Source organism: Babylonia areolata, chromosome 9, assembly GCF_041734735.1.
Source record: "Babylonia areolata isolate BAREFJ2019XMU chromosome 9, ASM4173473v1, whole genome shotgun sequence".
Lineage (NCBI taxonomy): Eukaryota > Metazoa > Mollusca > Gastropoda > Neogastropoda > Buccinidae > Babylonia > Babylonia areolata.
The window spans coordinates 1,556,674-1,573,089 of record NC_134884.1 but is presented as its reverse complement, the minus strand read 5'-3'; the positions used below and the strand labels follow the sequence as shown (position 1 = coordinate 1,573,089).

Genomic DNA, 16,416 nt, shown 5'->3' with positions numbered 1-16,416 from the left:
CACACTGAAAGACAGACACCACAAAACGTGAAATGTGAGATGGTCTCCATCGAGGAGACAATTCGTTGCCAGAACTCCCGCGGCCAGCCACCAGCCGGCACATTTGCATTAAGGTCTCCCCCGTGAGTTTGGACAGCACGGCGGTGTCATGGTTTTTGCTGTCCATAAGATTTTACCTCCCGGTGATTTTGGTTATTTTTCCCCTACAGTGTGCGACGTTTGTAGCCTCGTGGCTCATCATGTATTTACACAGTCACACTCAGGCTCGTCTGCTGCAGTGCCGCTGCACACAATCCACAGGCAGCCAGCAATGATAAGTCGCCGTGAGGCCACTCATCAGAGCAGACCCTGAGCAGCTACCGACTGAGTCAGTCTGCGTTCAGCCGTGCCTGTACTGATTCAAGAAAACGCGCAGGACACCGCTTCACTGAGTCCCCTGCTGACGTCACTGACCGCCTACCAGCAGAGCCACACCAGTCAGCGTCTCCTGTGGAATGGACCGCCACCATGTCCCCCACCCCCATCCCCCAAAATGAAGCAGTCCTCATAAAACAGCCGACAGCGAAGACCTTGTCAGGAACTCACACAAGCGTGGAGGTGGAGGGGACATCGATATATTGGGGTTGCTTTGAGGGCAGGACTGCGAGGCCTGGACATCGCTGCGCCTCATGCTTTTTTCTTTTGTCTTTTTTTTTTTTTTTTCGCTTTTTTTGTTGGCTTTTTTTTTTCTTTTAATGTATGTGATATATCGTGAGTTAACCAGGCACAAAAAATACAGACACCTGCAGTACTGCTCAGATATTTTGAGCAAAAGACGCATTCGTGAAGTCAGTGATATTCGACTTTGTGGCCTTATGTGAGAGAGAGAGAGAGAGAGAGAGAGAGAGAGAGAGAGAGAGAGAGAGAGAGAGAGAGAGAGAGAGAGAACGTGTGTGTACGCATAATAAGTACATGTATGTATGCATTGGCATTTGTCGATGTGAACTTAAAATTTATGTATGCCGTTAACCAAAAGATTCCAGTCTAGCAGCGGGATTCAGTCTGCCATGCTTCTCCGAACAACAACCAGAGTTTTCAGTGAACCTGGCAAGTGTGTGTGTGTGTCAGTGTGTGTATATGTGTGTCAGTGTGTGTGTGTGTGTGTGTGTGTGTGTGTGTGTGTGTGTGTGTGTGTGCGTGCGTGTGTTTGTGCGTGTGTGTGTGAGAGAGAGTGTGTGTGTATGTGTGTGGGCGTGTGTGTAGGGCAGTGGAAAATAAATCTGCAATATTGAACAGCCTCTGGAACGTGGACTTACCCGGGTACACTCCCGCGGTGTGTATGCTTAGTCCGAGCCTGTTGCGGGCAGGGTTTAAACTGACGGGGGTTCTTCTACAACCTGACACCGGGCACTGCCGATTTTCAGAGGAAAATGACCACAAAAAGTCTTGGATATAAAGAGCCCCGTGCCAGAGGGAAGCTTTCGCGGTATCAGCGACAACACAGGCCGCCTGTTGCTTGTGGGTCTGTGCAGCTTGTGGAAGTTGTTGACGTGGGTTGCGGCACTGGTCTCGGCTCTTCAGGTGATGAATTACGTTCTGGTGTTGCCGTGTGGGTTGGAATTTGTTGTTGATGTACGTTGCTGCTGTGTACAGTTTGTACAAAGATGTCTTGTTTTGTACCATGATGTGAGGATTCGTTTACAAGAGTCAAACGTTTACAGGGTTGATGGTTCTTTCTTCCTCTTCTTCCAATCACACGGATGTACATATCCATGTATATACATTTTCAAAGCACACCAGAAGCAAAGTTACACAAATATCAGTTCAACACATGGAAGTCAACATTCAGTCATTCTGTTAATAAATGTACAGTCTCCAACAGCAAATTTTTAACCGACACGTAAAAAATACTAATGATTTTTTTTAAGCGTTAGTCACGCATCATTTGAAAATGGTGCTTTTTTGACTCACTTGTGTAAACAAAGTGAGTCTATGTTTTAACCCGGTGTTCGGTTGTCTGTGTGTATGTGTGTGTGTGTCTGTGTGTGTGTCTGTGTGTCCGTGGTAAACTTTAAAATTGACATTTTCTCTGCAAATACTTTGTCAGTTGACACCAAATTAGGCATAAAAATAGGAAAAATTCAGTTATTTCCAGTCATCTTGTTTAAAACAATACTGCACCTCTGGGATGGGCACAAAAAAATAAAAAATGAAGCCTAATCATATGCAAACTGCATTTACTATTATACTTATATTTTTTGTATTCTCTAAACTTGGCACTTTGATCTGATATTCTGACACAACAACAAGAGCAGTCATTATTATCATTTTTGTTCAAACAGGAACTTTTGCTAAGCATGGAAGTTTTATTTATTTTGCAAACGTTTTGGTGCAGATAGTAAAAAAGGGAAATTACTCTGTAATTAAAGCCAGGGGACTTAATTTGCCACAAGTGAGTCTTGAAGGCCTTGCCTCTCTTGTTTTTCATTTTATATTTGTCGTTTGTTTGAGTGGAATTCTTCTGCAGAATTTTGCCAGAGAACAATCCATTTGCTGCTGTAGGTTAGTTTCCAGTGCGCCAAATTCCGAAACTGTGGTGGGCAAAGACGTCAGTACTGCCCAAATGGAAGGTCTTCAGAGCAGACGTGAAAGAGGCTGTGGCTTTCGGAGTGTCTGGTGTTAAACGGAAGGGTGTTCCGGGTGGATGGACCATGGAAGGAAACAGGATGTTGACCAAAGGATTTTGTTCTGACATGTGGTACACACAGAATCCCATCATCAGCAGAAGAACGGAGATTTCGGGATGGGTTGTACTGACGATGTACTTGCAGAGAGATATTCATGGCCAATGTCAGTGACAAATGAGAAGCAGGCTTGATAGGAGTTTGTTCCTTGAAATTAACGCAAACAAGAGAAAATATATTTTGCTGACAACGAAAAAAAAGTACTACAACAGCAACAACGAGTTCAGTTCAGTCACTCAAGTAGGCGTCACAGCGTTCGGAGAAATCCATATACACTGCACCACATCTGCCAAGCAGATACATGACCAGGAGCGTAACCCAACGCGATAAAAAAAATATTTAAAAAAAAATGTGGGACATTAACTCACTCAGTACGGCCAGTCCTCTCTTCTCCTCTACACAGACCCCTCGGATGTCCAGTGGGTGTCTGAATGACCCAACCTTCAGATTCCGTCGTCAGAATTGTGGTATTCTTTGTCAACATTCACCTCTTCAGTATAAGAGCCTTCCGCTTGCAATATTTTGATGATGGTAATTGGGGTGAAACACTGTTAACGTCGTCTCTTTCGCCGTTCGAATGGAGGGAGTTAAACCTTTTAACCCTCCACTGGGCTGTGAATAATCATTTTGTTTCCAGTCGCTGCTTCCAAACGTTTACTGTTTTTTCTCCCTGTCTCCCTGGACCCCTGATTGATGGAGTGGGTTTTTGTCGCTAGAAAAAGATCAAATTTTGATCTGCTGAATGGCGATATTGATTCCAGTCTTTTGGAAAAGTTGACGGAAATTCTTCACCGCCACCTTCCACTGGACTCTGACGCATGGTGAGTATTATTTTCTAGCAGCTCGGGAGAAATATGGAGTTTTTTCTCCGTGTTTTCTCTGAATGGTTGTAGTATTTCTGGTGGCTGGGAAATGAGGGTGACCATTTTCTCGACAAGACTGAACAGCGACATGGATTCCAGTCAGCTGAATGATTTGATGGATCTTCTGTCTCTCGTGTCCTCTGGACTGAACTCATGGTTTGTTTTGGACTGAACTCATGGTTTGCTCTGGACTGAACTCATGGTTTGCTCTGGACTGAACTCATAGTTTGCTCTGGATTGAACTCATGGTTTGACTCATGGTTTGCTCTGGACTGAACTCATGGTTTGCTCTGGACTGAACTCATAGTTTGCTCTGGATTGAACTCATGGTTTGTTCTGGACTGAACTCATGGTTTGTTCTGGACTGAACTCATGGTTTGTTCTGGACTGAACTCATGGTTTGCTCTGGACTGAACTCATGGTTTGTTTTGGACTGAACTCATGGTTTGTTTTGGACTGAACTCATGGTTTGTTTTGGACTGAACTCATGGCTTGTTTTCTTCTTGCTTGGAAAAGGTGGTGTGTTTTCGTCCGCTCTTCTGCACCCTCTGAATCATAACATTTTATTCTATTTCATATTCTATTCGATCAGAAGACTGGAGATTATATTTTATATTCTTTTCGATCTGAAGAGGTGATGGGTTTGTTTGTTTGCTTGCTTGTTTGTCTGTTTTTCGTTTGTTTGTTTCCAAAAGCAGTTTATAACTATGGATTACAAAGAAATCAGTACTGTTTAAATTCATGAGTCTTCGTGTGTGATTCGAAAGAGGCTGTGAAGTAGTGACTGATGGTCATGGAAGGGCTAGCGTGACAGATCAGAAGCCGATTGAACACTTTGTTCTGAATCATGGACTAAGTGGGGAGTTCAGTTCAGCTACTCATGGAGACGTCACTGCCTTCGGACAAATCCATACACGCTACACTGTCACATCTCATGACAAATAAGTGCTCAACCCCCTCGTTCACCCACCCCATCTAGCTAGAGAGCAGTGTGGGTTGTGCTTATTGCACGAGATTTTCAGTCTCTGTCAGTTCAGGCTGTCACTGAACTGAGATCAGCCTCTTCCTTGTCAACAAATGACAAGATTCTGGGCTTTTCGCCCGCGACTGTCAGAGGAGGCAGCCGTGCCAGTCTTTGGCTCTCTTCAGGGCTGTTTGCCCGTCTGGACGCTTGTAGTGGGGATCAGTTTCCTCCGAGTGGTCGTGGTCTCTGTGTTCTCTGTGTGAACTTCCAGCTTTGGGGTAGTGGTACCTCTCTGGAAGGTAAGAGGAGACTGTAAAGACAGTCCTAACCTGTGTTCTGTCTGTTTGTCTTGTGTTCATGTCCGTGAATGAGAGAGAGAGAGAGTGAATATTTAAGTAAATATAATACTTTGCTCTTTTATGTGCATTTGTAGGATGCGTATGCATTTTTAGACATAAATTTTATAAGAATGTGATAAAATATTTGTTACGTGTATTAAAGGGTTCAACCGTAAAATCTAGATTTAAGTTTTCCTTGTGAACCCTTTCAGTTATTAGTTCTATTAATGAGTGTGTATGTGTGTCACTGTATTATATATGATACATAAGCTAGAATATTCCAAACTACCCCCTTATCCTTTTCCGTTATCCTTGCTCTTGGGTGTGGTTGTTGTCAGCCTTTTAAACTTCCGAAATAGCGCAGCTGAGTAAAATTGATCTATTCTGTAGCCCATGTGTTGATCAGGGAGGGGTTAAACTGAAATTTTGTAAGATTTGTTTTCTTTACGAATTCTGGGCTGGGTACATTTAGGTTGTTTAATTGGGGTTGTCCAAAAGTGAATCCTACCAGTGGATAATAGATTATATACAGTGGTTTCAGTGTTCCCACTTTCGTGTTTATCCACGGACTTCCCTACTCTTCCACTGACCCTCCACTGTCTCCCCGGGAACCCCTCTGCCTGCCTTTGACTTCCTTGGTCCAGGCCTCCGTTGGCTGCTGCCGCCTGCCGCTGGCTTCCGTCGCCAGCGTTCTCTGGCCTGGCGCTCAGCTGTCTGGGTGTTCTGCTCTTCGTCTTCGTCGTCACTGTTCTTCGTCTTCGGCGTCACTGTTTGTGTTCGTCGTCGCTGTTCTTCGCGTCTGTCGTCACTGTTCTACGTCGTCGTAACTTACTGTTCGTCTTTGTCGTCACTGTTCTTCGTGTTCGTCGTCGCCGTTCTTCGTGTTCGTCGTCGCCGTTCTTCGTGTTCGTCGTCGCTGTTCTTCGTGTTCGTCGTCACTGTTCTTCGTGTTCGTCGTCGCTGTTCTTCGTGTTCGTTCTTCGTGTTCGTCGTCACTGTTCTTCGTGTTCGTCGTCACTGTTCTTCGTGTTCGTCGTCGCTGTTCTTCGTCGTCGTCGCTTGCTGTTCGTCGTCGTCGTCACGACAGCATTAACGTTGTGCTTGTTTCCTTATCTTAAAGCTCTGTTTTTTTTGCGTGTGTGGGTTGTGTGTGTGTGTGTGTGTGTTAAATTTATCCATTGTTATTTAAGTGTTGTTGCAGCTGGGGTTGTGGTTATTGTTTGTGGGCAAGCTAGGCTGTGTGATTAAACAAATGTGTGTGAACCCCGGATTGTTGTAGTCTGTGTTTGTGTTGTCTGGGTGTTAGTGCTGGGCTGGGTGGGGGTTTCTAGTCCGCTCTCTTATAGAGCGTGACATACACCAGATCTGCTAAGCAGATGCCTGACCAGCAGCGTAACCCAACGCGCTTAGTCAGGCCTAAATAGTGAACTGATGCAGTGTGATATTTTCATCTTGAGTAAATTTAGAATCCTCCTGACGGCATTGTTCCTCACCTCCCGAATCCTGCAAGGCAGGTGCATCTAGGTGCCCGGGGAGAGAGGGCAGTGCCATTGTCATTGCTGAGGAGAACAAGACGGTGGACAAGAGTTTTGACATTGTGGGTGCTTTTTTTCTTTTTCTTTCCTTTTTTTAAAACCCTTTCACCGCCAAGCTTGCATTTATGCACAGGCGTGGTAGAGGACCCATGTCACTGAAAGGTTACCATTCATTGGTCTGTTATCCGTGAACCAAGCATCGAGTCAATGCTGATGCTTCGACAGCTGCGCTGGGCAGGTCATGTAGCGCGTATGGACAACTCTAGAATGCCAAAGGCCGTCTTCTACGGCGAACTGCGTGAAGGTAAACGCAGCGTTGGAGCTCCACGCAGACGCTGCAAGGACCAACTGAAGCAGCAGATGTCACGTAGCGAAATTGACCACCACAGCTGGGAGACACTGGCAGCAAACAGATCTGCCTGGAAAACTTCCACCAGGAAAGCTGTCAGGAAATTTGAAAAGGTCAGGACACAGACAGCCAGGGAAAAACGCGAGCGGAGAAAGGAGGCGTCATCTCAAGTTCACCCCTCCAGCGACCAGCCAACCTTCACGTGCGCCAGCTGTTCCCGACAATGCAGGTCCAGGATTGGCCTGTACAGCCACCAGAAGGCTTGCCTCACCCCGACTAGACCTTCTTCCCAGTGATCTTCGGATACAAAGAAACTGCCATCATCATCATCATCATCATCACTGCTCTTAATGTTCGGTGGTAGGATAGGCCATATTTTCTATACATCGTAGGGGGAAACCCTAGCAATTCTTCGCCACTGTCTTTTTTGTGTTTGTACCACAAGGGAAATTTGTGCTCTAAGCTGACTGGCGGTGAAAGGGTGAAAGGGTTTTCTTTCTTTTTTTCTTTTCTTTTTCCTCTCCTCTGATCACCCGTGGACTCTGAGTGATGGTTTTACATATGAAAGCTGGGAATCACTCACTCACTCACTCATTCCCTTGACCGCTGGGGTCGTTGGGGGGACATGAGGAAGATGTCATAGCTCGCCACGCCGTTCTGTTGGCAGCTGTCGTGAGGAGATCTGGCATCGTCAAGCTGGGAATAGATAATGTGAAGGCTTCTTCTCTTTTCTCCACTGCACTGATTGGAACGACAATGTCATTTCCAGTCTCGTGGAGGGGATGGAGGAACGTTTTGTTTCTGATAAGTACTGGAACCTCAGCTATTGTCTTATTTATAGTTGTTCGGATAAAACTGCGGAATCGCTCGTACTCTTCTATACACACATCTGTGCTAGCGCTGGACGTTAGAGAGATGGCATTGCTTATAAGATGGCATTGCTTATTAGAGATAGGTTCACATGAGGTAATGACATTTTTCAATTTCAGTTCACCCCCCTCTCTCCCCCTCACTCTGTGTGTGTGTGTGAGAGAGAGAGAGAGAGAGAGAGAGAGAGAGAGAGAGAGTCTCTCGAGTCTCTCTCTCTGTGACTCTCTCTTTCCCCCTCTCTCTCTGACCTAATTCTCTCTCTCTCCATTTTTCTCCCCATGAAGAAGGGTCTAGGGCCCGAAACGTCGGGATACTCTTCATAGGACAAGTCACCACCTACAGCTCCGACGGCGCGCAGGCTTTGTGACGGGCCCGGAGGAGGAGGAGGAGAAGAAGGAGAAGAAGACGCCGGGGGGGAGCTAATTTAGTGGGGAGTGATGTTCCTGGCAGGGGTTCCTGTCTGTCGTCTTTTGCCTATCTTTCTCGACAACACTACAGAAGAGTGTAGTAGTACCTTAGTGCTTCTTCTGCTTTCTTTTTTTTCTCTCTTTTTTTTTGTAAAAAAAAAAATCTTTCTCTGTCCCTGTCTCTGAACTGTGAACTGTGCTCACGAGATGCCGGGCAGCCGTTGGAAAGAGCTCGTCAAAAATATTTAGCGTTTTTGTTAATTACAAATTTTCCTGTGCATGATCATCAAAAACATCATTGTGTAGATCTAGTGGATACTTTTCTGTGTCAACTGCTGTAAAAAGTTTTTTTGATTTTACACATTATCGTGTGTTATTCGGTGTTGTTCGGTGTTCGCACTTGTCAGCTGTTGTGAACTGTGTGTGGCTGACTGTGCTGTTCAGTGTGACCCTGAGTGGCAGGATAACTGTGTGCATATGGATACCATACCACCTCATGATGGGATTTATTTGTGAGTAACCCGGTGTATTGTTCCGGCGGTGACAGCAAGTGAGTTATGTGTATTGTATGTGTGTAAATTCCTTTTTATGATTTATATTTTTTTATCCACAGTAGTCCGTTTTATTACTCATTATCATGGCTGAATCTATTTCCCCTTATGGAAAAACTATTAACAACAAACTACAGCCCACTATGGACATCATTCAAAAACGTTTTACATGTAGCAAAGACGAGCTCTTGGTCTGGAGGAACAGTTTGTTATATCGCTACCTAGCCATTCAGGACACTGAGATTTCCGTTCAGCACAGTGACTTTGATTCCAGTGATTCAATATTAAACTTCTCGTCACCAGTGGTTTCTCTGCCGCCACCACCACCTCTTTCTAAAACAGTTATTCGTATTCTTCACCAGACCTCCAAATCTATTACTATATCCCTTTATTTTTCTTCACAGTCTGCAGGAACTCTGCTTTGTCAAGGTGTTGACTGCCCGAGGTGGGACTCTGATGAATGTGAAATCTTAAAAGATTTTATTTCCACTTTTACTCAAGATAAGAATTGTGAAAAACTGATGTCTTCATTAATTCAAATACCTGTAAAGTTCATTAGTAATTTCCATGGAACACCAATGTTAAAAAATCCTACCATTGACTTATCTCTAATGACAACAATATCAGCAGTGCCAGCAGTGGACACACCCCCTCTCCAAACACCACACCTGCTCTTGGAGTCCAGAACGGACGACCCTACAAGAGAAAGCGTCATCCTCCTCCCACCCACCCCGACAGTGCTACCCTGTGAGCAGCAGCAAAAGACCGAACCCAAATCCCACAGGAAGTCTACCCCTGTGGGTAAAAGGACAAGAAAGCAGTGCAAACGAACACTTTATCCTCCCCCTCGTGTGTCATCTGTGTGCAGCCCATTTCCCAAACTGTCCAACAAAGTTGTTCTTTTGGAACAGCAGCTAGAAGCGGTGACCAGTGCACAGTCTGCACTGGAAAGTGACTTCAAGTCTGTGGTTGAAGACGTCAAAACAGTTACCAAAAATGAACTACGTGTAAATGTTTGTGAAAAATTTGATGCTTTAGTTTCCAAAATAGATGAATTAAAAACACACATTAATGATATGGAAAAATGTAACAAACAACTCACAAAAGAAAATGGGTCCATAAAAGGTCAGCTTGGGTCCCTCCTGTCAGAAGTAAAAAAAATAAAATCGACCTCAAAAGAAAGTGTATCAACCTTCTCACAGACTGAGTCAGATGAAATACATCACAATCTGTCAAACAAGGCCAGCAGTGTGGATGTTGATACTCAAACTGAAGATACATGTTTTCCCAGCTCTCCCTGTAACAGTGATGGTCAGACTGTAACAACAGTCCTTACCGGTCCTGAAGATGGACCACGGACTGATTGTCAGTCTTTGTCACAACCACCCTCCATTTTGTCACTGACGGCAGACAAATCCAACATATGCATTAACCCCCCTGCCCCGATTCAAGCTGATACGGATGATGATGCTTTGCAATATTCTGTTTCCACTGCAAACGCATATTCCGCACTGTCAGAAAATACTCCAGCAGCGCACTTAACACTGCCTCCTGTCGAGGCAGTTGTGAGGAAGGATAGCTGCCTACCACACCCCAAATCAAGCCCCGGTGAAATTCTGTCTCACATGTCTATCCCCAAGAGAGCAACAATGCTACTTATCGGTGACTCCATCATACGCTTCATAAATCCAAGACGCTTAGCCCCTCGACAAGAATTTTTATTCAAAATATGTGTACCAGGTATGACTGTTAGAGATCTCCACACCTGGCTCCAATCACCCCCCACAGCCCCTGATCTGAAAGACGTTATTGTCCATGTCGGCATCAATTCTTGTCCGTCTGGCCCTGTGCCACTGGAGACATGGTCCGAGCTCATGGCATTATGTCTGAGGAAGTTTCCAAAGGCACGGGTGACCTTTAGCTCCATCCTACCAGCAAAGGGAAAACACCATTTCAACAACAGTATTGCCCCAGCAAATCGTTATATGCAAGAAGCATGTACTCGATACAATGTAAATTTTATTGACAATTTTCCCCTGTTCGCGTCTGACGCAAATCTGTACAGCAGTACAAATCACCCCAATGCCAGGGGCACTGCGCGTCTGGCGGAAAATCTGAAAAGGCTGCTGTGGACATTTTCATATTCGGATGACAACATTCCACAAGATAATCGTTTGTCATTCCGATCAGGGTACAGATCCTCACAAGGGTACAAACATTCAAAGCCTTCTGTCCAGTTTTCTAATTTTCCTAATGTAAATCAAAATAACTTGGATAATCAGGTTCACGCCCCTAGAGTTCAACAATCAAAACCTCTTCCGCCATCTGTCTACTCATCCTATCATTATCCACCACTGATTCAAAACCCCTGTACCAAAGATAATCTTGTCCCTTCATCACAAACAAACACTTCCATTCCTCCTCTCTCACGCCCTTTCCTGTCGAATTCCACTCACGTTCCACATCAGTCAGAAAGTCATGTGGAGACATACAGCCCCCCTCCCCCCGCTTTCCCCGGGCAACAAATGCACGGATGGTCGAGCTCAGTATCCCCAAATCGTCTTCACCCTGATGCTGAGCGGTTGTTGCTGATGGCCTCAAAGTTACTGTCACAACAACACGCATTCCCTGCTCATCAAACACATTAGTTTCATTTTTTAATTAAATCGTTTGATTACTTGGGAACATATGTGAGTGAATGTATGCATATACAAATGAGGATGTGTGATTTGTGGTTTTGTTCTTTTGTCACATGTTGCATTTGTATGGCTTATCTTAAAACTCACACGTGTCACTGTATGCCGGAACAAAATATGTGACTAAGTTCATAAGTAGATTCACGTTGTATTGAATGCTTTCCGTTCGAGGTACCTGGCTGAACGGCAGCTTCAGGACATCCTGCAACAGTGTACAAACACTGCTGCCTTTTGTTGTCTCTTTGTATAGTTGATCTTCCTAACAAGTTTGATTTACACTATTTATACCTTTAGTGCGCTATTTGATTATCTTTTCTAATTATTTGTACTTTTGCGTTGCATGCATTTTTCTTCTGTCCTGACAATTATGAACAATACGCGTAATCTTTGGCCATCAAAAGATGGCTTGAGAGTTGGGTATCTCAATATAAATCATGTGTTAAATAAATTAAGTGATGTGTCCCATATATTGTATAATTCTGGTAAAGGCTTTCATATATTTGGTTTCGCAGAATCAAAATTATCTCAGCACATATCTGACTCAGAACTTATAATGCAAAACTACCATTTTATTCGCAAAGATCCAGTCAATCCGAAAGAAACAGGTCTGCTTGTATACGTTCATCAAAACATTAATTTTAGGAGACTTGAAGCACTAGAGAATTATGTGGAGTCAGTGTGGATTGAAGTTCAGCTGAAAAGATCAAAACCAATTGTATTAGGTTTTATTTATAGAAACCCCACTGAACGTGTAGATTGGACTGATAAGTTTACAAGTATGATGGATGATCTTTTGATTTCGCAGGTGTCTGATGAAATTATCTTAATGGGTGATTTCAACATAGATTTGATGAAATTCACTAATGCTTGGACTAATATTTATCAATCATTTAATCTAACTCAGCTAATTGACAAACCCACAAGGATTACTTCTACATCTGCAACACTAATTGATCATATCTATGCTTCCTCGACTAACAATATAATAGAATTGTGCTCACCAACATTTGGATGCAGTGATCATTTACCAATCTGCTTCACATGGGCAAAACGTGGCATTAAAGTTCCCCAAAACTACCATAAGATTATTAATTATAGAAGTTTCTCATGTTTTGATCAAGATCTCTTTTTGTTTGATTTAATGAATTCCTGTCTGCCATCTGTTTACCAGTTTACTAATCCTGACGAAGCACTTGAAGTCTGGTATCACAATTTTCTAAATGTTTATAACAAGCATGCACCATTTAAAACAAAACGTGTCAAAAATAACCCACAGAAACCATGGATGACTCAAAGCATAGCAATCGAAATCAGTCAGAGAGACGAGCTTTTAGATAAGGGGAATCAAGAGGAATTCAAAACACAAAGAAATAAAGTTAATAGTTTAAAACGTTCAGCAAAAATTAAGCATTTTCATGAAATGATTTTCTCTAAAGCTGACAGTAGATCGATATGGAGAGCTATCAATCAGCTAACCAATAACAACAAAACTTCACAACACCCAATACCCAAAGATATCTCTGTGGAAAACCTAAATAGTCATTTTTGTAATATATCCAGCTCTACGATAAAATCCAACAAAACCAGCGTTAATCAGTTAGATGTTCTAGAAGATTTCTGTTTGTCCAAAAATATCACATCCACTTTGAACATTCCCCCTATGTGTGTACATGAAGTATATAATGCTCTTGTTCACTTAAAACAGACAAGTACAAGAGGACTGGATGACCTAGACGGAAAAATTTTAAAAATGGCTGCTCCAATTATCGCTGAAACACTGACTTACGTTTACAATTTATGTATATCAAAAAATCAGGTCCCAAAGGCATTTAAAACTGCGAAAGTTGTACCCATATTTAAGAATGGTAATCGTTCGGATCCCTCTAATTATAGGCCAATTTCTATTTTATCTATACTATCTAAACCGTTAGAGAATCACTTGAAGAAACATATACTCTACCATTTCAATGAATTTGGTCTGTTTCACCCAAATCAGTCAGGATTTAGGCCTAACCACTCCTGTCATACAGCCCTAACTAACCTCGTTGATCAGTGGCTTACTAATATTAACAACAACGAAATAACAGGTGTTCTTTTTGTAGATTTTGCAAAGGCATTTGATGTTATTGATCACACTCTTCTTATCAGAAAACTAAAAGCATATGGGTTATCTCACAATACTTTAAAGCTAATGTCTTCATTTTTGTCCGACAGAAAGCAAATGGTTTCAATTGATAGAGTCAAATCTCAGCTTTTACCCATAAGTTACGGTGTTCCCCAAGGTTCTGTTCTAGGACCTATTTTATTTTCAATTTACATTAACGATTTACCTCTCTTTATTGAACCACCTTGTGAGTTATTTGCAGATGACACAACGATACACACTAAGCATCATAGAATAGAAAGGGTATCATCATCATTGCAACAAAGTATTCATGATATAGTAACATGGTCTGAACTTAATCATATGTGCTTACACCCGCAAAAGACGAAATACATTGTCATTACCACAAGGCAAAAGCGCCAAAACCTACTGCCCACTCGTTCTCCATTGTATATCAATGGCGTAATGATTGAGGAAGTCAGTCATCACAAAGTACTTGGTCTTATTATTGACAATAACTTGTCATGGTCTCAACATGTTATGATGACTTGTAAAACTTTATCCAAAAAGATTCATCAACTTTCTAGAATCAAGCATTTCTTGAACAAGCATTGCCGTAAATTATTTTTCCATGCTTATATCGAACCACATGTAAATTATGCCTCAACAATATGGGATTCTGCCAGTGAAAATGTTTTAAAACAACTCATGAGTCTACATAGAAGAGCCTTAAAGCTGATACATCTGAAATCTTCGTCATTAACTGTCTCTGATTACAAAGATTTAGATATTCTGCCATTTAGATGGAAACTCATTCATAATAAGGCGCTTTTCATGTTTAAGATCATGTCTGGTTTTGCTCCTCCATATCTGAAACAGCGATTCCTTACAACTACTATACGTAACAACAACAAGATCATGGTACCACTGCCAAGAATTGATTTATTCAAATCGAGTCTCACTTATTCTGGCGGTTGCCTCTGGAACAATATCTTATCAAGTTTTAATGTTCATACAAGTATCACTGTGTTTAAGAAAAGGTATCATGAATACCTGATGGAAAATTTTGCAAATTCTGTTTAGTATACCATATTATGTTATGTCATATGATATTACTGTATTTCGTCACATGTCTCACTCTGTCTCTTTATCTCACCCTCTCTATAAATACTATCTCATCTCCTGTCGCTTTTTTCCATCTCTCTCTCTCTCTCTCTCTCTCTCTCTCTCTCTCTCTCTCTCTCTCCCTCGCTGCGCATTTTTTATAAATTACGTGTTGTTTCTTATAAATATGATGCTATAAATTACGTGTTGTTTCTTATAAATATGGTGCTATAAATTACGTGTTGTTTCTTATAAATATGATGCTTATTATGGTGTTGTTTCTTTTCTCGTTTTCTATGAATTTGTTAACGTTTGCTCATTTTTTGTGGTCTTCTTCATACCTTTTCTTTGGACGTTTTTTCCCTTTCGAGGGCTGGAGGGGGCAATTGTTTGCTTGCTCTGGTGCTATCGGAAATAAGATTCATTCATTCATTTATCATTCATTTATTCCTTCCTTCCTTCATTCATTCATTCATCCTCTGTTTCTCTCTCTCTCTCACTCACTCACTGACTCTCTCTCTCTCATTACCATATTCATGTACATTGTTGTCATTAATGCAGGTATCATGATTATGTACTTGTAAATGCTACTGTGCAATTGAGTGTATTTGAATTTCATGTATGTTTTTCTATAACCCTTTGTTATCTTGTGAACATTTTGATTTCATTTCTTTTTGCCCTGAGGGCTGGATGTAAAAAAGCATATGCATGCTTATTCCACTTCCCTCATTAAAAAGATTCGTTCGTTAAAAAGATTCGTTCGTTCTCTCTCTCTCTCTCTCTCTCTCTTTCTCTCTCTCCCTCTTTATGATTCTATTAAAGTTTTTGTTCCGAGGTGTTGATTCTAGCCGCTCAGCTCAGCCCATTGACCCGGCCCCAAGAGCAGCGAGCAGGCAATTAGCACACGTAATAAACCCCACAGCAACAAAGGAGAATCACGGTTGCTGCAGGCAATTCATCTCATGTTGTTTATAGCCCTTCAGTCGGTTCACGTGGGTGCAGCTCGGATCCGATTGCCGCGGGGCGAAATGTGCAGGAAAACTTCACGTTGGGACATAAACCGAGATTGGCAGAATGATGATGATTTTTATGGTAAATGAACGAATAATTGATCGTGTATTTCTGCTAGTAGCCATGCAAACGAAGATGACAGGTAAAGCGGAGCAAATTTCGAAATTATGTGGAAAAAAAAAATCTTTAATGCTGTACAACTAATGCAATATTTACCTTTCTCTTGAGCGTAACGATGCCATTTAAGTTTTCATTGTCTCTCTATGTGTTGTGTGTTTAAATTCTCCCCCAAGGGGTGGGGAATTACTGGTTTATTGTGCTCATTATTCTGTTCCTGAATCGATACGTGAAACTAAAATGAACTTGAATATATTGAGCAAGAAATCCATCCACGTGTGTCAAAAAGAAAAATTTAAGTATTCGGCGCAATTAATCAGTGTACGGAAGATAGTATACTGGATAGACTTGAGATGGCCTTAGTGGTCGGCGAGGCTCTAAGCACCATAATTTCATTTCATTTCATTTCACTGGATAGTATACTTGCTGGTTCCATCCACTCGTGTCAAAAAGAAAAAAAAGTAAGAACTCTGCGCAGTTAATCTGTGCACGGAAGATACCATACTTGTATAGTATACTTTGCTGATCAAAGCACCGATCAGTCAAACGAACCTCTGTCTGCTCTAAATACCAGCTTGGAAAACAGATTAACCCTGGTGTCTGCCGGTGTAGACTAGCCTGAAATGATCCCCGCGGACAAACTTCAAGTAGTCAAAACCGACCGCCCAAGTTGGACTTTATCCCCACCCTCCAAGTGGATATTGGGGTCATTGTCATTCTGGGCCCCCTTGAAGTGATCGTCAGGGGTAAATCTGGCCCAGTTAGAATCAATAAAGGCCATTAA

The 16,416-nt window shown here is 42.3% G+C and overlaps 1 protein-coding gene across 1 annotated transcript; it reads right to left on the bottom strand.

The window, feature by feature from the left end:
* Nucleotides 1-4,627: 4,627 nt before the first annotated feature.
* On the bottom strand, nucleotides 4,628-10,527 carry LOC143285922 (uncharacterized). Its single transcript, XM_076593373.1, has 3 exons — nucleotides 10,338-10,527; nucleotides 5,479-5,655; nucleotides 4,628-4,842 (listed from the first exon to the last, which is right to left on the bottom strand). Exons 1-3 carry the CDS (start codon nucleotides 10,525-10,527, stop codon nucleotides 4,697-4,699), a joined length of 513 nt encoding a protein of 170 aa, XP_076449488.1. The 3' UTR covers nucleotides 4,628-4,696.
* Nucleotides 10,528-16,416: the final 5,889 nt, after the last annotated feature.